The 25208-nt window shown below is 36.2% G+C and overlaps 2 protein-coding genes across 3 annotated transcripts in view; one reads left to right on the top strand and one right to left on the bottom strand.

The window, feature by feature from the left end:
- The window catches only part of SERPINI1 (serpin family I member 1), a 480054-nt gene that overhangs the window by 92881 nt on the left and 361965 nt on the right, over positions 1–25208 (bottom strand). The gene's annotated exons all lie outside the window — the stretch shown is intronic.
- The window catches only part of PDCD10 (programmed cell death 10), a 51575-nt gene that overhangs the window by 5436 nt on the left and 20931 nt on the right, over positions 1–25208 (top strand). Inside the window, exons 2-4 of one of the 2 annotated variants that reach the window (XM_050780038.1) lie at positions 3885–3957; positions 9344–9553; positions 24655–24708. In XM_050780038.1, the coding sequence (XP_050635995.1) occupies positions 9458–9553; positions 24655–24708 (150 nt within the window). In that variant the 5' untranslated portion in view covers positions 3885–3957; positions 9344–9457. The remainder of the gene's footprint in view (positions 1–3884; positions 3958–9343; positions 9554–24654; positions 24709–25208) is intronic. The other variant, XM_050780039.1, reaches the window with a different exon arrangement.

Below are 25208 nucleotides of genomic sequence, written 5' to 3'. Positions count from 1 at the left end.
GTTACAGAGAAGTTATGTCTTAAATGCTAAGGTCAGTGTGGCAGGCAGAAATTACTTAATATTCAAACTTTTGAAAAACCTATTAGGAAGTACACGTTGTAGCACACAACTTCAACACAGCCAGTTTTTTTCTAGCATTGGAGTAGATTTCTTTTGAGTACCAGGTGAAGTGTTTGACTTGTTATTCAGAGACCATATTGAAAAAAGAAATACATATATTACAGTACAAGAGTCACAATCAGTGTGGCAAGCTGCTCTTTGTGAGAGCTCACTGTGGCTCTCAGTCTGGTGGGGGGAGAGGCAGATCCATGTTTCTTATCTCTCTCATTCTGGGACTTTTGCATATGGAATGGAATTACCATATACTCCAGTAGTTATTTTTAATAAAGTTATTTTTTGTTTGTTTTTCAAAGAAATGTTCACCATGTCTGTTGAACTTGCATAGGGTAGGAGTATCGTGTGAAGCGGGTATGCTCCCTGGAGTGTTAATGCCAAGTGGCAGTGTGACATGTCACTGTGTTTCTTTACTGTCTGTCTGCCCTGCAAAACTCCATACCCTCAAGGGTATGTGCTATTCAGCTTTTCATCACCATATCTCCAACTAACACTGTTGCTGACTTAGACTGACTATGCAGAATAGTGTGTTGGATACTAGGAAATAGATAAATGGATACAATTTCTCTTTAGGGAGTTTATACTTTAGTAGATACAAGGGGAAAGGGTTGAAAGACCATTGTATGGACATTTAGTCTTTCTAATATAGTAAGTACTTCCATGTGCATCAGTTCATTTTATAATTTTAGATTACAGCTGATAGAAAAATAAATGATAGTGTGTCTAACTGCCATCTGGTCCCTGGCACTGAAATGGGTCTCCCTGTCTTATTCAGTCATTCTCTCTTACTTCAAGATAGACTGGAATTCAACTGAGATTGAAGTTATGGAATGACAAAACCCTAAGATGTTACACACTGGCTGCCTCCTCAGACTTATATAAGGTTACTACAACAAAAGCCTGTTGGGAATGTTAAATGAATCAGACCTGGCCTCTAGACAGCAACTGCTCCCTATACGAGTTTGGATTGTTGCAAGGTTTTTTGTTTTTGTTTTTTTTTTTTGCATTTAATTCCAAAGCGTTTGGAATCCTTTGGTTTTTTTTTTTACTTGAGAAATGCACATCTTTCTCTTTGTCTTTATCCATATTAAAATTGGTATTTATGCAATACTGTCAAAATTTGAGAGATTTCCAAGGTTCTACCTTATTTTTGGTATGCTTCCTTAAAAAATAAATCACACTTTTGCAAAGTGAAGGTTACAGGAGGAACTGTAAATGCAGTAAAAACAGATACTATTCTGACCCTAATTTCTTCTTGTAAGCAATAGTATTTATATTTGAGATCAATTGGGAGCTAAAGGTAAAGTTAAATGGCATCATCAAGGTAGAATCTTGGCCTCATTAGCATCTAATGTTAAATAAGGCAGAGGCTATTTATTGTCTGGGGTTAATACTTTTTATCAACATTTGAGTGGCCTGTAGCAGTGTTTTTGGTGCAAAGGTAATGAAAGTACCTGTTGCATGTTTTAGAAGATCTTAAGCCATTAGGAGTCATTAAGTTAAATTCTAGGTATCTAAGATTATAAGTGATACAAAGCAAGTAGCTCTGACCCAGGGTGGTACAGATTCCTTTAATTGTACCTTTAAGCAGAGAGGGCATAAGAACAGTCTGAGGATTTAAGTTTAGTTTGATTTCTAAGGGATTTTAAAGGAAAGCTTTAATTAACATCATATTGGAGAAATTAAGACAAGGAATAATATTAGCAGAAAGGAAAATAGACATGCACCTCAATTAAACACCGAACAACTATTCAACTAGGCATCATCATTCATAAACCACTAGATTGAGAACTTTATGGGCAAAAGATAAACATATTCAAGGCGACAAATTTGTTTCCTGTCTCCCAACAAGTATTTTCATTTAAATTTTACTCAGATCAGAATTTACCAAAAATTTAGACATAGGGAAAAAAAATGAGGATTGTCAAAACTAAAGAGATGTATATTTTTCCTCCTGAACAAGTTGCTTTGAAGTATCTTAAGGAGCCAGTTGTTACTATTTTGTTATTGTTTCCATTTCCCATCAGCTAATTCAGAGGTAATGAGCTCTTTGATTTTGTTGTCAACTTTTGATTATCTTGTATAGATTATCACCTTTTATGAATTATCTCAAGGGCTTTGATCAAATCTTGATTTCAGTCTGCAACCCAGCCTGCTACCCAACCTGCTTCTGGACCATGGTTTCCTTTGTTAAGTTTACCTATGTACATTTAGAAAAAGTAATTTTAACATTGACTTGGCAAATAGTTTTAAAATGCCCCGATGACCAAATTACTTTATGTAAGCCAAAACTAAGTTTATTTATGCACCCATTTTGGCAAATGGGAGAAAAAAGATTTTGAAAATATGCTATGTAGGTGGCCTTTATGACATTGTGATATCAGTGTTTGAGTCTTACTGTGTATGTTATGCAGGGGGAGGACTAGGGTGAGGCAAGAAATGTGCCTAGGGTACAAACTTTGAAGAAGCAGTAACTCTCCAAGTCGTGCAAATCAGAGCAAAATTTTGTGTTCTAGGCATCTGGTTTGCCTCACCCTAGTTGCAGTCGATTCCATGTAGGTCCCTATAATTTTGGCTAAAATATTAATAACAATATGAATAGAATGGTTATTGTGTGTTAGCTACTGTATTAAGTGTCTAATATGCATTTATTACTCTTAACCTGGGGAAGTGAGTACTTCAATATTTCTGATTCTCACTAGTTTAGAAATAGAGATTTACGAAACTGAAATGATAGCATCCAGCTGAGCAAAAATTCAAACTGAGGTTTTTTTCTTCCAATCTGAGCACTATCTCCTGCTGTATACTGTCTATGTGTAGAAAAAGTTACTTCTTACCCATTTTATAAATTTCTGTATTAAACAGTACTCTGGCCAGGCACGGTAGCTCATGCCTGTAATCCCAGCACTTTGGGAGACTGAGGTGGGTGGATCACCTGAGGTCAGGAATTTGAAACCAAACTGACCAACATGGTGAAACCCACGTCTCTACTAAAAATACAAAATAGCCAGGCATGGTGACAGGTGCCTATAATTTACCCAACTACTCGGGAGGCTGAGGAAGGAGAATCGCTTGAACGTGGGTGGAGGTACACCACTTCACTACAGCCTGGGTGACAGAGTGAAACTCTGTCCCCCCCCCAAAAAAAAGAAACAGTATTCTACAAAATATGTAAGTGCATACACTTGACATGATGCAGTTAACTTTTAAAGTTAACTTTTAAGGTGAGTTAGAAGTCTCAGCAGCACCAAGTTGAAGATCCACAAGCTTGTGCTGCTAAGTACCCTAGAGCTGTCAAACATATTAAAGAAGAAACTAAAGCAGAGAGAGGTGAAATGAATTGTTCAGAGACAAAGATAGTTTATAAATGACAGGACCAGAATTTGAGTCCATGCTTTGAGTCTTTAAATGCTTATGCTTTTTCCTTGTATCTTTCTGCACAAATTGTCCATTTGATATTTTTAAAGCATATATATAAACAATACAGTGGTAAAGTGCTATTGATACACTTATCATTAACAAGAGATTGCTTCTAGATGTCCCTAAGTGTAAAATTATATAATTACTAAACTGACAGTAGTGTATGTTCAAGGAGGTTAAGTTCCACTTAACTTTATTAAGAAAACTGGAAATGGAAGACATTGAATTATAGAAGATGTAATTTGCAGGTCAAGAAGAGAAATGTAGGTATATCCTTAAGATATCAAGCTCATTTTACTCTATAGTAGGATCACTGACTTACCCTATTCCTCTGCCTCCCTTTTTCCTAGCTTTCTCCTCTAAATCTTGGTCTCTTGTTTGGAAGTGACTAACAACGTTTTGGCATGAGAAATTCCTAAAAAGGTATGTGAACTGTGTCAGCAAATGTTAACCCCTCCCAACTGTGTTAAATGGCCAGCCTGTGAGCTATACAGTCTTTGTATATTTCCATTTTCTGTAAGAGCTTGATGAGTATGTTACTTTTGTTTGTTTGTTTTGAGACGGCATCTTGCTCTGTTGCCTAGGCTGGAGTGCAGTGGCATGATCTCGGCTCACTGCAACCTCCGCCTCCCAGGTTCAAGCAATTCCCTTGCCTCAGCCTCCCGAGTAGCTGGGACTACAGAAGCCCACCAACAAGCCCAGCTAATTTCTGTATTTTTAGTGGAGATGGGGTTTCACCATATTGGCCAGGCTGGTCTTGAACTCCTGACCTCAGGTGATTCACCCGCCTCAGCATCCCAAAGTACTAGGATTACAGGCATGAGTCACCATGCCCAGCTGATGAGTATGTATGTTAAGTTACTGAAAGAAAGCAAGGAATTGTCAGTTATTTGAAACCCTGGGTCAACCAACTCTTGGGGAGGACTTCCTTACTAGAATTTGTAAATAATTTTTAATGATCTGATGCTTAAAAAAAATTTGTCTTAAAAAAATTCCCATGAAATTACTTTGGAAAGTATAGCTGATAACAACAATGAAATCTTATCATCACTGAATTTTGGGTCCAGTGATAATGTGGCTGGGTCCAAGCTTTGTTAATAGAATTAATTTGATTTTTGTGTTTGTTTTTATTTTGCTAGGCATGCTATTTGAAAAGTATTAGCAAGACTGATTCAATTTATAAATTGTCCATCTCTTAACTCATGAATTTGGTCACTCAGCAAACATTAAGTGTCTGTTATGTGCCTGCTTTGCTGACTCTAATGTCTCTATTGGGAAGAAGAAACACACTTTGAGAACATAAATACAGGATTCTGCTCACTGCTAGAATGAACACACTTCTCTTAACTGAATGTTCATGCACATTTTGTTGGAGATCCAGCATACATGTCAATCAGTCTTTCCCTTTTTAGAGAGAGAAATTACAGGAATTGTAAAAATTTAGGGCCAACTGAGAGGACTGAGTACTGGATTTTACTAGAGAGAAAAACAAGACAATAAGACCTGCCTGCCTACAAACGTTTTAAGTGTAGAATTACTTAAAAAGCTGTTTTTCTAACCAAGAAGTGCCTATACCAGTACCAAGAGCTTCTGTTGGTCCACTCCTTTCATTTGGTAGTAAATAGCTTTGGCTCTAGACTTATCTCAAGTCCCAGATGGAGTTAAGTAAGGCAGTTTCAGGAAATACTGATTCTGAGCCCTGAGATACACCCGTGTGTAGCTCTTTAAATGAGCAGACTCGAGTTGGTTAGGGAGGGCAGAAACACCAGAAATTTAAGAGTTTGGCAGTGGAATGGCGAATACCTATGTTTTTGGGCTTCTTACTAAGCAAGTGATAATTATCTTTAGCTCAGGAAGATATTTAAAGCTGATTATCTTCTGTTGAAAACTATCAGTGCTAGTTTGAATATTTAAGAAAATGAGTGGGAAATTATAAATGAGAAGATTGCTTATACTCTATGTTGATATCCCGATATCACAATGGGTGTTTTTGGAGAAAAATGTGTTTTAAAGTATGCCTTTTGTCTAAGTTCTTATCAACATTTCTGGTTCTTGGTTTTTATTCTGTGGATGCTAACAGTACAAAAAGCTTACTTTGAACTGAAATTTCCCCTCAAAGCAGTACATTTGAAATGTCAGTCATAAAGTTCTTGCTATGATGCTATCATACCAACATTAAATTTTTATTATTTATTTAATTATGAGCTAGAAGTTGTGACCAGGAGCAAGTCACTACACCCTTTTTGGACTTTGGTTTCTACTGTAGATAGTGGAATGGATGAAATAACTTTTTAAGGCGTTTTCAGATGTGGGATTTGTAGTCAGTGATCTTCAGTTTTCTGTATGTGCATAAACAGCACCTACTTCAGAAAATAATATACCTTAGAGGGCTGAAATTCTGTTAATGTGCTACCCAGCTGCTGGGACGTGCTCACACTCATACTAAAAGGAAGGCACCTTGTCAAAGGGGGCCTCAGACCTCACTCAGCTCAGCTGACCTTTGCTGTTTCCATAGCAGGCTCTTTGTTGCGTGGAGTAATTGCACGTTGTCCTTTGAACTATTTCAAATGAAGAAGCATGTGGAAGGAATGACAAAGGCATATTTTAACTTGAAGTTGAAATTGACAGTAATTCAATATTTAAAAAGTCGTATTGGAATTGATGATTTTTAATCTCATGTAAATGCTACTGAAACTGTGAGTAGCCCCTATTGTTAATGTGTGTTCTGAAAAGTTGAGTTTTAAATTGGTTCTTTGGAGCATTTTTCATAAGAACAGTATTAAAAGATGGCATGTATGCCGTAGGCCAGCCACTTATGTAGCCCATGATGTTGCCAAAATACTGTTCTTTTTGTTGACAAATAAGCACTGCTAGTAATGTAAAGTTAGTTTTAGAGAAGAGACTAATTATTAAACACGAGTTTTAAAAATATTAGACGGGCGGATCACGAGATCAGGAGATCGAGACCATCCTGGCTAACACGGTGAAACCCCTTCTCTACTAAAAAATACAAAAAACTAGCTGGGCGAGGTGGCGGGCGCCTGTAGTCCCAGCTACTTGGGAGGCTGAGGCAGGAGAATGGCGTAAACTCGGGAGGAGGAGCTTGCAGTGAGCTGAGATCTGGCCACTGCACTCCAGCCTGGGCGACAGAGGGAGACTCCGTCTCAAAAAAAAAAAAAAAAAAAAAAAAAAAAAAAAAATTAAATGCCAGTATTTACAAAAGGTAAAAATTAAGTATTTGAGTAGGTTTATTGGGGATAGGTAGGTAGAGATGTCAGCAGTAATTCTGAAAGTGACTCTAGCCACTTACCTTATCCCTTTACCTCTGGCAGCCTCTACATCTGCAGTTATATGCGTATGTGTTCAAAAGAGTAAAACACAAAAGTAATTCCATTGTGCTTACTTTTCTTATAAGTATTTCACCTCCTTTATACCGAGATTCTTGAAAGCTTAGACTCCTTTCTTACCAGCTCACTCTCTTAGCCCCTGCAGGGAGTTCTCACCCCAGTATATAAGTACTCTGCTCTTTGAAGGTTATGTCTTTAACCTCATCAAGAAATCAAACGCTTTTTTAGAAGTTACTTTCCGTACTCAGTAGCATTTAAAACTTTTGGCTACCTTCTTCTCCTTGAAACTTTTTTTGTGATGCTGGTTTTCTCCAGTTCTCTCATAGCGATATAGCAGCTTGACTTCTCCCTTGTGTGTGCATCACAATTGTATGTTTTCTGACTTGCCTTTTATAAAACATGTTTTATGGGGCCAGAGACTGTCTTGTCTTGTTCACTGCTCTATATTTGATATCATACCTCTGTAACCAATGAAATATTTATTAAATAAATAATTTTTTTTTCTGTCACACAATGAGAGAGCTCCTCAAGGTCTGTTCTTGGTTTTGTTTTGCCATTTCTTCATTTTTCATTGATGATACCATGCCTTTGCTGCTGTCTATATTCTGCATTCATTCTGTCCTTTTCATTTTGACTGATATCACTGCATTTTAGCCGTCCTCCTTTTCTCCAGGTTTTTTTTATTATGAAGTTTTCCCAATTTATTTTGAAGTGGAGCAGATTACCAAGTGACATTAAGGTGTTAAATAGGAACAGTAGGGCCACAATTGGTGTTTATCTACTTCTTTTTGCTTATGATTTTGGTCTTGTTTATTTCTGACATAGGTACACTAAGTCTCTTAGTTTTCCTTGTTGTTATTCTTCCTCCATTCTCTTCGTCTTGCTATGACCAAAGCCATCTACTTAAATGAGTTATATAATCAGGTAATGGTATTCTCTTTCCCCATGGAATGAAATTTAGGAATTCGCCTTTTGCTCTTTTTGTTCTGTGAAATCATGGAGTAGGTTTCAGGTGAGAAACAGGAAAACTTTGATGTTTAGAACTGTCAGAAATGGGACTAAACAGTTTCTGTAGGTGTTGAGTTCCGTTTCACTGGTAGTGATATGGTAGAATACTAAGCAGCTTTCAAATGGAACAGATTATTGGAGCTTTTTGAAGCGTCACTGCAGGCCTTTGATTGTATCTTTCAGTCTCGTTAGGTCTTACACATTCTGGCACAGATCAATTTTTAATGATTAGGAACTATATTTCATACCTAGTGGTGCTAAACATACTCTAAATATGTTTAGTGAATTATAACTTCTGGGTACTTTTCTTGAATAGATGACGTGGGATTCTTTATTTCCACTTCAAATTTGGTTTTGGTATATGACAGTATCAGATCTATATTCAGAGTCCTGGGATCAAGTCTTGGGTCTCTACTTGTGTGATCTTGGGCAAGTTATTTATTATCTTTGAGCCTGCTTTTACACTTGTAAAATTAGAATTGCAGTCTTTTTTAAAGCAGGTTATTATAGGACTAAATGCATGTGCAGAATGTTTTATGCTGTGAAAATGCTTTACAAGTAGTAGAAATTAATTTAAAAAAATGCTTTTTGTTTAATATAGGTGTGTCACTGCTGTCACTCATTCACTTTACGATTAGGATCTGTTTTTTTTTTTTTTTTAACCATAGCAAAGGAAATAAATAGTTGTATTCTCTTTAAAAACTAACATATTTCCTTAACATCTCAAGGCAAAATATCTTTTATTGTTGAATTCTTGATTTTAATCCCAAACTACCAACCTCTCTGGGTTTTTCTTCTTTCTCAGTTTTCGTGCCAGATTTGGACAGCAATTTCCATAGTTCTTCTAAATACCAAAAGGTATCACTGGCACAGTTAAGTAGTAGGTATTTTACCAAGTGGATCACATTTGGTAAAATTTTTTTCAATTTTATGTTTGTCTGAAATATTTGATGCTTGTTATATTTGTGTTATTTTCAGGTGACAGAATCAATAAACACATAGCAAAAAGGTTTTAATACAAATGTTAAAACACCCTAGTTCTTTCTTCTTTATTGATTCTTTAATTTGTTTTTCTGCACACACTTACACATCATGCATTTCCTGATTATAATTTTATATTGTGTATAAATGTTATAAATATGTATCTTATTGATATGGTCTCTTAGATTGTATATGGTGGCATGACATGCATAATTATTCCATGGCGCTTCATAGAGAACTCTCTTGAGTTCAAGTTAAGCAGTGTCTTAAATCACTAGGAAAGGGCAGTTGTTGAGTCTTTGGAGGAAAAGATAAATTTCTTGCCAACTAGGTTTGCTTTCACAAGTAGAATATATTAAAAAATAGCTTTTTGTAAGGTAGGAAGGAACTCTGTAATTTGGAAAGGAAAATTATTGATATTTGTTGTTTCCCCTTAATATAGTAAATCTCTGTTCTTTCTTCCCTTTCACCAGATCAGTGTGTTTTGTGTCCAATTCTTTTATCACCAAAAAAGAGAAGAAATATTGCAGTGAATGAAGATTCCTCTGCATTTTAGCACTGCTTTTTCAACTGTAGTTGGCTTTTGAATGAGGATGACAATGGAAGAGATGAAGAATGAAGCTGAGACCACATCCATGGTTTCTATGCCCCTCTATGCAGTCATGTATCCTGTGTTTAATGAGGTGAGTTGGGTAAACATTTTCTTGCATGAACTCTGCAATTCTTTAATGCCCGCTTTATTTATTCATTTGCTTGTTCTTTTGTATAAGAAATACTAGCATGAATTAACTCTTACCTGTGTGTTAGGCATTGTATCAGGGCAAAAAAGTAGTGAAAACAAAGCCAAACAGAAATGCCTCTTCCCTCTGGATATTATGCTATAATGGGAAAGAAACATTTAATAAAAGAACACAAATAATTATATGAATGAACAGTGGTGATGAAGTACTATGAAGTTTAAAAGGAGAGTATGTTAAGAAAGAAAATAGATGGGACCTACTCTAGGGGTCAGGACAGGCCTCACTCAAGAAGAAACATATATCCTAAGATCTGAAAGATATCTAAAAGAGCTAAATGTAGTTAGTTGAAGAGTTGGAGGTAAGTCCATTCTAGGTAGCCAGAATAGCAGGCACAAAGATCTGAATAAGATATCGTCAGTGGTGACAAAACTTTTTAAACCGGTGTTTGGAAGATATCATTGCTTTGTATCTGGAAAAGATGTAGTTGCTTTTTAATTTGAAGAATTGTCTTAGACTTAATATCGATGTATTTTGGTGTTTTCTTTTAAATTAATATTAACATGCTAAGGTATGTAGAGAATTCTGGAACTGAAATTTTCTTAGAGATTATTTAATTCCTTTTCTGTAATGGAGAACTAAGGCCTTGATATATGAAATTATTTTCCTAAAATTACCTGTAACTGAAATCAATATTTCCAGACTTCAAATTCAGTGGCTTCAGCCTTTTAAAAAAATTTTAATAATTTTTTGCTATTTTATTAATCTAATTTGCCCTTAGTACCATTAAGCTTATTGTTACTGTTGTAGTTTATATGCTCTCACCCATTTCCAATGAATTTTCATCTCTCTTTGTAAAATACTTTCATTATAGTAAGATTCTGCATTTCAAAACCATTTTTTTCCACATTATTGGATTTGATTACAGTTGTTGTATTCTATAATCTTAAGTCTTAGGGGCAGTAGAGAGTGATCCATTTACATTCGTTGCCATGAAAGCCACAGACTTAGTTGCCAATTCAGTCAACATTTTAAATTTTTAAACACTGTCTCTCAAGTAATGTTAGGTTTGACAACTGTAGAAGAATGGACAAAATGGTGACTTGGGTAAAAATTTATTTCTGTCACATAAAAGATTCTGAAAGCAAGTGGTCCAGGGCTAGTATTATTATGACTCAGTATAAGAAACTCAAGTTCTTATCTTCTGCTCTACCATCCTAGTGTTTGGCTTCCATTGTCAATCAAGGTCACCTCAGCATACAAGATAGCTGCTGAAGAGCCACCCATCACATCCTAAGTTGTTGCCTGGAAGGGGAAAAAGTGGGGCAGAGAGTGGGGTCCTGCTTTTAGCTGAGTTTGCTTCCTTCAAGTAGCCGTTTGAAAAGCCTACACAAGACTTCCACTTAATTTTTTTGTCAAGAACTTAAGTCTAATGGCCAAACCTAGCCACAAAGGGGTTGAGAAATTTAGGAGTGTTGTTATCAAGGAAGACACATCTTTTAGGCCTAGCACGGTGGCTCATGCCTGTAATCCCAGCACTTTGGGAGGCTGAGGCGTGTGGATCACCTGAGCTCAGGAGTTTGAGACCAGCTTCAACATGGAGAAACCCCGTCTCTACCAAAAATACAAAATTAGCCGGGTGTGGTAGTGCATGCCTGTAATCCCAGCTACTCGGGAGGCTGAGGCAGAAGAATCGAATCGCTTGAACTTGGGCGGTGGAGGTTGTGGTGAGCCGAGATCGCGCCATTGCACTCCAGCCTAGGCAACAAAAGCTAAACTCCATCTCAGAAAAAAAAAAAAAAAAAGCATCTTTTGAAAAACCTCCTGTTATACTGCCACCATGGTAGCATTGGAGACTTTTTAGGTGTGGTTATGTCCATCTTTGGCAGCTGTAGCCAACACCAGTAATTAATTTCACCATTTTTGTTATGATACTTACCCATTCATTTCAAGGAGCTATTGTTAGAAGCAAGTGGCTTTAGTTCTGTTTAGTAAATACTTACTGAATGCCAGCCATTTGTTTGCTGAATACTTCTGTTAGGGTCTAGAGGTGTGAAAAAGGCTGCGTGCATGTTCTCAAGAATCTATTTGGAAACACAGATATTTAAGCAAGTAAATTTTTAAATTATTCTTGCTCTAGAAATTTGATAAGGAGACAGATCCTATAAGCTAGCGAGTAACCTATCTTGGTAACACTTTAATTTGACCTTCTCAGTTACTCCAGGAACCATTATCACAGTTCCATTCAGAGATACTCTGTTTTCATGTCTGTGTGTCTGAGTTGATAAGTTATTGGGCAAAGTTGTGTGGAAGAATTTTCTGTATTTATCTGGTATTTTGAGACTTTGCTTGAATGGAGGGAAATTTACGTTGCATATCTTCAGTTTAATCCTCTAGTGAATGAAGATAAATTAGAAAAACTTTTTGTTCTAACAATTTGAGTGGTATTTTTCGTGCATAATTCTCAAATTGAATTTACTGACCTAACATTGACATCATGGTGTCAAGCTTTTAAAAAAAATTATTTATGTCGTATTCAAAAGCATGTTCAGAAATATAGGGTTTTAGAAATACGGATGGTACTTATTAGGGTTTCCTCTTTGATATAGAGATGAAAACTAGGGCTTGAATTGGGAGTGGAGTAAAATATTTATTGTTCCTTCAAATATGAAGTGTTTGGTTAAAAAAGAATGAAATACTGGCATTATTATTTGGTGTTTTAGTTTGTTAACATATAAATAAGATACCTAATCAGTTAAACATTAGTGTTTAACTGTAGTTTACCCATGAATTTCTCTATATATTTAATAGGGAAATTATATTTTAGTTTGGCTTTTTCTGTGCTGTGCAGATTTAAAAGTGAAAGTAGTTGTCAAATTAATCTGCAAAATTGTACCATAGTAAGGATGACTGTTTTACTCTGAAGCTAAATGATTCACTAAATCTTGTCTACAGTGTATTGTAAGAGTTAAAATGATTACTCCTTCTCACCTTAACTTTAGGTCCATGATAGCTACAATGGCAGTCTAGAAGTCATCTTTTAAAGGATTTCTAGCTAGTAGGACATGTTTACACCTGGGGAAATTTTAGTACTGTTACTACAGCTTGTAAGCCAGAGTTATTTATGGCATTCTGGAAGCTTGATGTTTGTTAGACTTAATAAACCTATGCCAGGACAGCTGAAAAGAAGTAGGCTTCTTGTTTAATCAGCTGCTGCGGAGTTCAGAGTCCAAGTTTATTGCATGTGTTGTAAATATACTGTGAAATAGGTCCCGTGATTGCATTATGGAATAATGGATTTCTGGAAACCTCATTTCATGTCATATCAGGTTCTCATGTAACTATTGTTTTGTAGTGATTCTTTGTATATCGGGAAGGAGAGAATGGTGGTTCAGTTTTTGATTCCACGAAAAAATAAGGCTTGTGTTTTCTTTTCCTAAGACCATTTAGAGGAATTGTTTTCTCAAGCAATATATGTTATGTTTTGAAAAATAAACAATTTTGCAACTAAATATGAACTTTAGGTCACCAAAGGTTTATATGTTTGTTTACTAATAAATTACACAAAAGTATGCTTCTTTGTAAGTAATATGTTTCCATTCAGAAGCATCTGAATCAGCTATTTCTGCCATTTCTTGGCAGATATGGAACTCTTAATTTTTCCTAGTTATCAAGTGAAACCTGGGAATACCTCTCCAACCTTACCTACCTACTTTTTTTTAGAAGATAAAATTTTATTTTTATTATTTTTAAAATTTTTAACATTTTTGTGGGTACATAGTAGGTGTATGTATTTATGGAGTACGTGAGATACTTTGAAACAGGCATACAATGCGTAATAATCACATCATGGTAAATGGGTTATCCATCCCCTCAAGTATTTATTTTTTATATAACAAACCATCCAATTATACTCTTTTAGTTATTTTACAATGTACAATTAAGTTAGTGTTGACTATTGTAACCCTGTTGTGCTATCAGTAGTAGATCTTATTCATTATTCCTATTTTTTAGTGCCTATTAACCATCCTCACTTCCGCTCCACCCCCACTATCCTCCTCAGCCACTGGTAACCATCCATCTCTCTCCATGAGTTTAATTATTTTATTTTTTAGCTTCCACAAGTAAATGAGAACCTGTGAAGTTTGTCTATCTGTACCTGGCTTATTTCACTTGACAAAAGGGCCTTGGTTCCATCCATGTTGTTACAGATGACAGGATCTCATTCTTTTTTATGGCTGAATAGTTAGTTCTCCATTGTGTATGTGTACCACATTTTATCTCTATGGACACTTAGGTTGCTTCAAAATCTTGGCTGCTGTGAACAGTGCTGCAGCAAACATGGAAGTGTATAAATCTCTTCTACATACTGATTTTCCTTCTTTTGGAAAGACGGAAAATCCCCAGCATTGGGATTGCTGGTACCAGAGGATCATATGGTACCTCTGTTTTTAGTTTTTTGAGGAATCTCCAAGCTGTTCTCCATAGTGGTTATACTAATTTACATTCCAGCCAACACTATAACAGGATTTTCCTTTCTCCACATCCTTACCAGCAATTTGTTATTCCTTGTCTTTTGGTTAAAAGCCATTTTAATTGGGATGAGGTGATATCTCATTATAGGTTTGATTTTTCATTTCTCTGATGGTCTGTGATCTTGAGCACCTTTTCATATGCATGTTTGTCATTTGTATGTCTTCTTTTGAGGAATGTCTATTCAGATCTTTAACCCATTTTTAAAATTGCATTATTAGATTTTTTTTTTTCCTCTACAGTTGTTTGAGTTCTTTATAGATGGAGGTTATTAATCCCTTGTTAGAATGACAGTTTGCAATTTTCTCCCATTCTGTGGGTTGTCTCTTCGCTTTGCTGATTGTTTCCTTTGCTCTGCAAAGCTTTTTAACTTGATGTGGTCCTGTTTGTCCATGTTTCCTTTGGTTGCCTGTGCGTGTGGGGTATTATGTAAGAAATTTTTACCAACACTGTTCTGGAGAGTTTTGTGAATGTTTTCTTGCAGTTGTTTCATAGTTCGATGATTTAGTTTTGAATCTTTAATCCATTTTGATTTGATTTTTATATATGGCAAGAGATGAGGATCTACTTTTCGTTCTTCTACATAGGAATATCCAGTTTTCTGTGCACCGTTTATTAAAGAGACTCTTTTCTCCAGTGTATGTTCTTGGAACCTTTGTTGTTACTGAGTTCATTGTAGGCATGTGCATTTGTGTCCAGGTTCACTATTCTGTTCCATTGGTCTGTTTTTTTTTTTTTTTTTGCCAGTAGATGGTGTTTTGGCTACTATAGCTCTGTAGTATAATTTGAAGTCAGGTAATGTGACTCTTCCAGTTTCATTCTTTTTGGCTATTCTGGGTCTCTTGTGGTTCTATATAAATTTTAGGATTGTTTTTTCTATTTCTGTGAAGAATGTCATTGGTATTTTGCTAAGGATTACACTGAATCTGTAGATTGCTTTGAGTACTATGGGCATTTTAACAATATTGATTCTTCCAATCCATTAACATAGCTTTTGTATCCAATTGCCTTCATCAATGTTTTATAGTTTTCATTGTAAAGGTCTTTTAGTTCCTTGGTTAAGTTAATTCCTTGGTATTTAATTTTATTTGTGGCTAATGTAAATGGGATTACTTTTTTAAATTTCTTTTTCAGATTGTTCACTGTTGGCATATAGAAATGCTGCTGGTTTTTATATGTTGATTTTGTATTCTGCAACTTTACTTAATTTATCAGTTCTAATAATTTCCTGGTGAGTCTTTAGGTTTCTCCAAATATAAGATCATATCATCTACAAACAAGGATAATTTGACTTCTTCCCTTTCCAATTTGGATACCCTTTATTTCTTTATCTTGTACAGCTGCTCTAGCTGGGACTTCCAGTACTGTGTTGAATAACAATGGTGACAGTAGGCATCCTTGTCGTTTACCAGATCTCAGAGGAAAGGCTTTTTTGAGAGTTTTTATCATGAAGGATGTTGAATTGTATCATATGCTTTTTCAGCATCAGCTGAAATGATCATATGATTTTTATCCTTCATTCTATTGATAAGATGTATCACACTGATTGATTTGCATATATTGAACCATCCTTGCATCCTGGAATAAATCTCCTTGGTTATGATTAATTATCTTTCTAATGTATTGTTGAATTTGGTTTGTTAGTATTTTGTTGAGGATTTATTTATCAGAGATATTGGCCTGTAGTTTTCCTTTTTCGATGTGTCTTTGCCTGGATTTGGTATCAGGGTAATACTGGCTTTGTAAAATGAGTTTGGAAGTATTCCCTCCTCTGTTTTTTTGGAATAGTTTGAGTAAGATTGGTATTGGTTCCTCAAGTGTTTGGCAGAATTCAGCAGTGAAGCCATTGAATCCTGGGCTTTTCTTTTCTGGGTGATGTTTTTATTACAGCTTTGATTTTGTTTCTGGTTATTGGCCTGTTTTGGTTATGGATTTCTTCCTGGTTCAGTCTTGATAGGTGGTATATGTCTGGGAATTTATCCATTTCCTCTAAATTTTTCAATTTATTGCCATACTGTGGCTCATAGTAGCCACTGATGATCCTTTGAGTTTCTGTGGTATCAGTTGTAATGTCTGCCTTTTCATCTCTGATTTTATTTATTTGGGTCTTCTTTTTTTCTTAGTTGGTTTAAAGTTGTGTCAATTTTGATTATCTTTTCAAAAAACCAAGTTTTTGTTTCATTGATACTTTGTATTTTCTTTGTTTCAATTTCATTTATCTCTGATCTTTATTATTTCTTTTCCTCTACTAGTTTTGGGTTTGGTTTGCTCTTTTCTAGTTGTTTAAGATGCGTGTTATTTGAAGTGTTTGTTCTTTTTTGATGTAGGCACTTACAGCTATAAACTTCCCTCTTAGTACTGCTTTCACTGTATCCTATAGGTTTCGGTATGTTGTGTTTCTGTTATTTGTTTCAAGAAATTTTTCGTTTTCTTTCTTAAGTTTTTGATTTATCCACGGTTAATTCAGAAGCCTATTGTTTGATTTCCTTGTGTTTGTATAGTTTCAAAATTTTCTCTTTTTATTGGTTTCTAGTTTTATTTGATTGCGTTTAGAGAAGATGTTTGATATTAGTCGAATGTTTTAAGACTTGTATTGTGACCTAACATATGGTCTGTCCTTGAGAATGATCCTTATGCTGGGGAAAAGAATGTGTATTCTACAGCTATTATATGGAATATTCTGTTTAGGATCATTTGTTCTATAGTGCAGATTCAGTCTGATGTTTCTTTGTTGATTTTCTGTCTGAAAGATCTGTCCAATGCTGAAAGTTGCATGGTGACGTCTCCAGTTGTTACAGTATTTTGCTCAGTCTCTCCATTTAGCTCTAATTATATTTGCCTTATATTTATGGGTACACCAGCATTGGGTGCATATATATTTACAATTATCGTATCCTCTTAACTGAATTGACTCCTTTATCATTATATAATGACCTTGTCTCCTTATAATATTTGTCTTGAAATCTGTTTTGTCTGATACAAATACAGCTCCTCCTACTCTTCTTTTTGTTTCCATTTGCATGGAATATCTTTTTTCGTCTCTTTATTTTTAGTTCAGGTGTTTTTATAGGTGGAATGTGTTTCTCGTAGGCAACCAGGTTGTTCCTATTTTTTAATCCATTTACCAATCTTTTTCTTTTGATTAGTTTAGTGCATTCACATTCAATGCTATTATTGATAAGTAAGGACTTACCCCTGCCATTTTGTTATTTGTTTTCTGGTTGTTTTGTGGTCTTTTCTTCCTTCTTTCCTTCCTTTCTGTCTTTCTTTTAGTGAAGGTGGTTTTCTCTGGTGGTATGTTTTAATTTTTTGCTTTTTATTTTTGGTGTATACATTGTATTTTTTTTGAGGTTATCGTAAGGCTTGCAAACACTGTCTTATTACCTATTATTTCAAACTGATGTCAGCTTATCACTGATTACATAAATAAACAAAAAGAAAACTAATAAAATCTCTGTACATCATCCCTCTCGTTTTTTAACTTTTGTTTCTCTTTATGTCTTATTTTACTGTTTGTCTTGAAAAGTTGTTATAGTTATTATTTTTGATTGGTTCATCACTAGTCTTTCTACTTAAGAGTAGTATGCATACAACAATTACAGTATTATAGTATTCTGTGTTTGTGTGCTTACTGTTACCAGTGAGTTTTGTACTTTCAGAAGATTTTTTATTGTTCATGAATGTCCTTTTCTTTCAGATCGAAGAACTCCCTTTGTTATTTCTTCTAGGACAGGCTGGTGGTGTTGATGAAATCTTTCAGCTTTCATTTGTTTGGGAAAGTCTTTATTTCTTCTTCATGTTTGAAGGATATTTTTGTTGAGTATTCTAGGATAAAAATTTTTTCCTTCAGCATTTTAAATATATCATACTACTCGCTCATGGCCTGTAGGGTTTCCACTGAAAAGTCTTCCGCCAGACAAATTGGAGCTCCATCGTATGTTATTTGTTTATTTTCTCTTGCTGCTTTTCGGATCCTTTATCCTTGACCTTTGGGGGTTTGATTATTAAATGCCTTGACACAGTGTTCTTTAGGTTAAATCTTCTTGGTGTTCTGTAACCTTCTTGTACTTAGATATTGATATCTTTCTCTAGGTTTGGGAAGTTCTCTGTTATTATCACTTTGAATAAACTTTCTACCCTTATCTCTTTTTCTACCTTCTCTTTAATGCCAGTAACTCTTAAGTTCACCGTTTTGAGACTGTTTTCTAGATCTTGTAAGAGTGTTTCTTATTTTTACTTTTGTCTCCTCTGTGCATTTTCAATAGCCTGTCTTCAAGCTCACTAATTGTTTCTTTCACTTGATACATTCTGCTATTAAGAGGCTGATGCATTCTTCAGTATGTCAGTTGCATTTTCCAGTTCTAGAATTTCTGCTTGATTTTACAAAATAATTTCAGTCTCTTTGTTAAATTTGTCTGATAGGATTCTGAATTCTTTCTCTGTGTTATCTTGAATTTCATTGTGTTTCCTCAGCACAGTCATTTTGAATTCTCTGTCTGAAAAGTCACATATCTGTATTTCTCCATGATTGGTCCCTGGTGCCTTATTTAGTCTGTTTGGTGAGGTCATGTTTTTCTGGATGGTCTTGATGCTTCTGGATGTTTATTGGTGTCTGGTCATTGAAGAGTTAGGTATTTATTGTAGTCATTGCTGTCTGGGCTTGTTTTTGCCCATCTTTCTTGGGAAGACTTTCTAAGTGTTCGAAGGGACTTGGGCCCCAAGCTCAATAATGCTGTGGTTCTTCCAGTATCGTAGAGATACCACCGCCTTGGTGGGGTTGACTAAGATCTGGAAGAATTCTCTGGATTTCCAGGCAGAGGGTCTTGTTCTCTTTCCTTACTTTCTCCCGAACAAATGCAGTTTCTTTCGGTCTCTCTTTGCTGAACTTCCTGAAGCTGGGGGGAGGGGTGACATCCGTGTTGCCACCGCCTCTGGAATTGCACTGGGTCAGACCTAAAGCTAACACAGCACTGGGTATGACCCAAGGTCTGCTGTAACCTCAGCCTAGCTAACGCCTGTGTTCACTCAAGGTCCTGTGCCTCTACAATCAGCAGGTAGTGAAGCCAGCCAGATTTATGTCCTTCCATTCAGTGTGGTGAGTTCCCCAGGCCCCAAATGGTCTGGAGATGTGGTCTGGGGGCCAGGAATTAAGAGTCAAAAACCTTAGAAATCTACCTGGTGTTCTTTCCTACTGTGGCTAAGCTGGCACTGAAGGCACAAGACAAAGTCCTTCCCACTCTTCTCTCTCCTTTCTACAGGCAGAGAAGCCTCTCTCTGTGGTCACTGGCACATGGGGAGTTCTGCTAGGCCACTGTTGATGTTCACTTAAAACCCAAGGGCTCTTCAGTCAGCCTGTGGTGATTGCTGCCGAGCCTGAGCTTCTCTCTTCAGGGCAATGGGCTCCTCTCTGGGCCAGGACAGGTCTAGAAATGTTGTCCAAAAGCCTAGTCCTGGACTTGGGGACCTCAAGATCCAAACTGGTACCTAAGATATAAGACAACATCCCTTTTATGTTTCCTTTTGCTTTTCTCAAGCAGGAGTCTCTCATCACAACCACCACAGTGAGCCAGGAATTTGCTGGGTTTCACCTGAAATCAGTATGTCTGAGTCTCAACCAAGGCCTACAGCGTACTACCTGGGTATCGCTGTTGGTTATTCAGGGCCCGAGTGCTCTTTAGTCAGCAGACAATGAATCCTGCCCGGATTGGATCCTTCCCTTCAGGGCAGTGGGCTCCCTTTTGGCCCTGGGTATGTCTAGAAATGTCGTCCAGGAGGTAGGGCCTGGAATGAGGTCTCAGGACTCTGCCTGTTGCCTTATCCTATTGTGAATGAGCTGTTATACAAGATAAAAGACATGCTCCTGTTGCCTTTACTTGTTGCCTTCCTATCCTGAAGCAGAAGGAAGGAGTCACTTACTGCTATGAGCTCTGCTGCCTGGGACTGGGGGAGGAGTGACACATTCGCTCCCTTGGTCGCCCTATCTGGTGGGTCACTTGGTTGTGTGCTGCCCTAGTCCACTGGCTCTAAGCACAACACTAAGATGTGCCCAGGAATTGTAGTCCTTGTGTTCTAGACTGCCTTTTCAAGTTTACCTGAGACTCTAGAGCACTTTAACCCTTGGTGGCAGGGCTTACTCAATTTCCAACCTCTTGGATGGGCGATTCTCCTCTGACCATTCTGACCATGTCACATCCAAATGCTCCCTTTTGTGGGTGGCTGCTAGCTGAACCCAGCACACTTTTGCTCTCCACCGTGACTGGTCAGCACTGAGTTTAATGCAAAGTCTCCCATTTGCTGTGCTCTCTCCACCCAAGTGCACATATTCTTTGTCTATGCCGCACAGCTGCTATTGTGGGATGGGGGAGGGGTGGCATCAGCGATTCAAGATAGTCTTTCCCACCCTCTTTATTGCCTCTGTCAGCAATGTGAAATTAAAACCAGGTGCTATGATTGTTCACTATGATTTTTGGTTCTTTGGCAGTGCTTTTTTGTGTGTAGTTGGTAAAATTGGTATTCCTGCAGAGTGGACCATCAGTGGAGGCTTTGATTCAGCCATCTTGCTTTGCCTCCCCTCTTTTTTTTTTTTTTTTCCTGTTAAGATAAAATAAACCAGACCTCAAACTTTGAGCATTGTAAACATTCTTCACAATGCAGGTAGGGATTTTATCTACAATCCTACTGTCTGGAAGTGATCATAATTAGCATTTTGGGTTTGAATTACTGCTCTTTTTCTTAGTAGAGTATTTAATCTTATCTGTTTCCTTATTTGTAAGATGGGGATAAGCAGTGGTGTACTTCATCATCTCAACAACTCTGTGAAATAAATAAGTTGACTTAGTGTTTAAAATAGTACTAGTTATATAGTGTTATTGTTGTTAAGGAATCTTTCACATATATTTCACAGTTGTGTATATTTGTAGGCAGTGTTTTAATGGAATATTTTTACAATAGTTGGTTCTGCTTACCTTTTTTGCCAGACAGCTTGGCAGCCCACTGATTCTTTTAGAAGCATGTGTTGAACTTCACATGTACAAAATACAACTGATTGCATTTTCTTTCTCTATGATAGTTCAGAAACTAATAAGTGACCTCTTGATTCCATTACTTCTTTCTAGCATGCTTATTTACTTTTACCTGACTCACCTCATTTTTATCTGAATCACAGGAGATGTATTTGAAGTTTTTATTCTTGTAGGTTGGCCCAGTTTAGTTCTTTTTAAGAAATAAGATCAACAATCTTTGTTCACTGTGGGTAGGGAGAGGGGCGTGAACATGGAAAAATCAAATCTTGCCTGATTTTGAGGAAGCAAGTAGATTTGTACACAATTCAGAACCAGTTAACCTAATTATTTTGACCTTTAAAACAAACAACAGCAGCAAAACACACAGCTTTCACAAAAGTGTGAAAGAAAGTATTTTAAGACTTGAGTAACTGAAGGGCTAAATGACTCTCTTTTTTTTTTTTTTTTTTTTTTTTTTTTTTTAATTATGGTTTTAGGAAACTTGGTGCTAGAAAAGTGTGGAAAAAACTGATACTTTTGGAGAGAGCAAAACAACAAATGTCCTCTGCATGGAATCAGAATTCTGTGGAAGCTTTTAAAGTATTTTTATAAGTGGACCAGAGTAAATTTGCCTGGTTTATGGTTGATAGTAAGTGTAAGTGTTCTTAAAGGCTATCAACAATAAGTTACAGAAGGATCTCACAAAACAGAGTAGGCAGAATGGGGGTTGAGGTAAGACCTCCTGTTAGGCTCACCCAGCCTATGCATTGTTTCCAAATGTGCTTCAGGAGGCACTTTTCCTTCTCTTTTAGGAGAGGTGAAGTGTGTTACATACCTTTTCTCTCACTCTGATTCTCTTATTTACTGGTTACATGGACATACTGTGTAACTGAGGGCCAAGTAGTGCCTCTCTCTGTCCCAGTATCCATTAATGCAAGGTGCAGTCATATATTCCTCCTTCAGTGGACCCAAAATACAGTGTATGAACTATCAGTTACTGAGAAGGTTATTGTGTTTATTCTTTAAAGGTATCCTAATCAAAGACATTATCCCTAAAGCTCAGAAAGTGCTAGACTCTGAAGTGACTGAACAAAATGGAAATTCTTTTCTTTTCTAAATTTACATGAAGTCATTACATTCCATGTGTTACCAACTCTGAAGAAACTTCTAAGTGGGAGAACTCACCAGGAGGATGATTTTAAGAGGCCAAGAACATACTTTTTAAAGATCAGTTCAAATCCCATATTTATAAAGACTTCTTTCTGCTTCAACTGATAGCAGTTACTCCACTTTTCATATAGCTGCTTCATGTTGTACATGTAGGAACTCAAGTACATGGTAGGAATTCAAGAATGTGTTGGTCCTTAAAGAAACAGGTTGAAGAGATTCAATGACAGGGTGGACTCCAGTCTGGAAGAGTGAGTACAGGGGGAGTCAGGGTAGAGTTAGTGGCTTGTATACAGGATTCAGAGTCAAACTGAGTTTCTTCCTTTGTAAAATGGAGAAGAAGATAACATATCTTTCTACCTAACTAGTACAGGCTGAAATTATAAATAGATTTAAGAACAGTTAGATAAATTTATGGATGAGAGATTAAATTCAGTTCAAACAATAGATATGCCTGGTACTGTCCTGGACACCGTGGATATATCAATACCATATGAGTAAGAAAGCCTTTTGACTTTATTGTAAGGCCTATGGGTATATTGCAGTCACGTGGCACATAACAGCATTTCAGTCAGTGGTAGATGGATGGCATATATGGTGGTTGTCCCATAAGATTATAATTGAGCAGAAAAATTATTCTCACCAAGTGATGTTAAAGCCATTGTTCATTGTAGCACAATACATTACCTCTTTCATTTTTACGTACACAAATACATTATTACAGTTGCCTATAGTAGTCAGTTCAGTAAATATCAGGTTTGTAGCCTAGACACAGTAGGCTACATCATATAGCCTAGGTGTGTGGTAGGCTATCCCTATAGGTTTATGTCAGTACAATCTGTGATGTCCACATAATGATGAAATCACCTAATGACATGTTTCTCAAAACCTATCCATCCCCATCATTAAGTGATGCATGACTGCAGTGTATCTCCAAGTGACTCCAGCAGAATTTTGTTGAAGTGCTTCTCAGCTCACACATTTTTGATTTAGTATATGTCTGGCCTTCCTGTGACTTACTTTTTTGTAAGGTTCACATAAGTAAAATGAGTCTAGAAATCTAGAGATGCTGATATCTATCTCAGGTAATCCTGTTAGCTCTTGATGAACTTTTCTGGGCACTTTTACTTCTCTGGATCCTTTCACATACCATTCAGCGCTATGCAGAATGAACTAATAACACTGATATTTGAAGGCACACAGCTGACTCAGACCTTTTTAAAAGAGGTCAGAGTGTGGCGTAAACCTAACAAAGGAAATGGGTTCCTATCAAAACGGAAACATTCATTTCTTTATATCTGTCCCTGCCTCTCTTGCATAACAAGAACTTGAGATCTAATGAGCTATATTGTTATTTTAATCTTAGTAATAGTCACTATATAATTATATTAATTACTTGGAAGTAGGAAACTTTTTTCATTTTTTGGAAACATGTCTTTGTTAATTATAAACTACTTATATAGTTGTTTCTTTCTACATTTGTTTACTGGGCTCTTTATGCCTTCTTTTTTATCCACTGAGGCAATATTAGATTTTACAGGATTTGTTAGTAGTCATGTTAAATGTTAAGCTAAATGATTCATTGTTTTTTGGCAGATAAATTACCTTGTCAGATTCTGTTGCTTTTGCTTTGTGCTTAAGGTGAATAATTTGTAGGGAGATAAGGTTCTTGGCATTTGTAACTGTCTAGTTTAGAAAATAAATTGACTTAACGTGTTAGAGATCCCATACAGGAGATTTCTGAAGCAAAACTTACACTTTTGTTGCCTCAAGGGAAGGCTTTATTGCATAATATGATACATGTTTATAAGGTTTGTGTAGAAATACTCTACTTTGTAAAAATCTATATAGGTTAGTTTCCAATTTAATATTGTCCCAAGTAAAAAATATATACAATTGAGTTTTATTGAGTTAACTAACTCAATCCTTAAGGATTGAAAAAATCAGAATTTAACAGAAGCTAGGTTTTTTGAGCCTGGCAGTTAACTGTTTACAAATGGAATTATTTTTATGAAATTATGAAATTCTGTGCCTGTGGTTTGCTGAAAATTGAATTAATGTGTTTAGTAAGGATGTTAATCTTTTGAAATTATAAACCTCACATATTTGATATAAAAATTAAAAGCATATGGGTTGCTTTTAGTTTTTTATAAAAACTTAAGGACATGTATTTTTTCATTAAAAATTTTGATAGCCTAATTGAAGAATTATGGTGATGTGCAATTATTAACAAGAATGTTGATTAAATGTTTAATGTGTTCATGTGATTGTTACAGAATGGAATCTCAGAAATGTGCTTTTTCCAAGACAGTTGATATTCTTAATAATTTTAAATTTTTATTGCAGCTAGAACGAGTAAATCTGTCTGCAGCCCAGACACTGAGAGCCGCTTTCATTAAGGTGAAGTGCAAATAATTTATTATGATTATTAAAGTGTATGTTCTTTGTAAATATAAGTACATGTGATGGTTGCCAGTTTATTTTTCTTTTAGTGAAAGCCTTTTTAGCCATCTTATGCCTGTTTTACTATATTCCATAAAGCTTAAAACACTTCCAGAAGATAAACTAGAACAAATGTTACTTCGTTAACATGCATCTTTTCATCACTTTGTGCTTTTGAAACTGACTTTTTCAGAGCATTTTCTTCTTAGCTGTAGATTATATTTTTGAGGGTTTTTTTTTTTTCTATTATTTGACCTTTTGAAAACTTACATGGCTGGGCGTGGTGACTCATGCTTGTCATCCCAACACTTTGAGAGGTCGAGGTGGGAGGATCACTTGAGACCTGGAGCAAGACCAGCCTGGGCAGTATAGCGAGACCCTGTATCTATCTACAGAAAATAAAAATATTAGCCAGGCATGGTGGCGCATGCCTGTCGTTCTTGCTACTCAGGAGGCTG

Source organism: Macaca thibetana, chromosome 2 (assembly GCF_024542745.1).
Source record: "Macaca thibetana thibetana isolate TM-01 chromosome 2, ASM2454274v1, whole genome shotgun sequence".
Classification (NCBI taxonomy): Eukaryota; Metazoa; Chordata; class Mammalia; order Primates; family Cercopithecidae; genus Macaca; species Macaca thibetana.
Note: the sequence above shows the minus strand (reverse complement) of the source record. Positions and strands in the feature narration are given on the sequence as shown.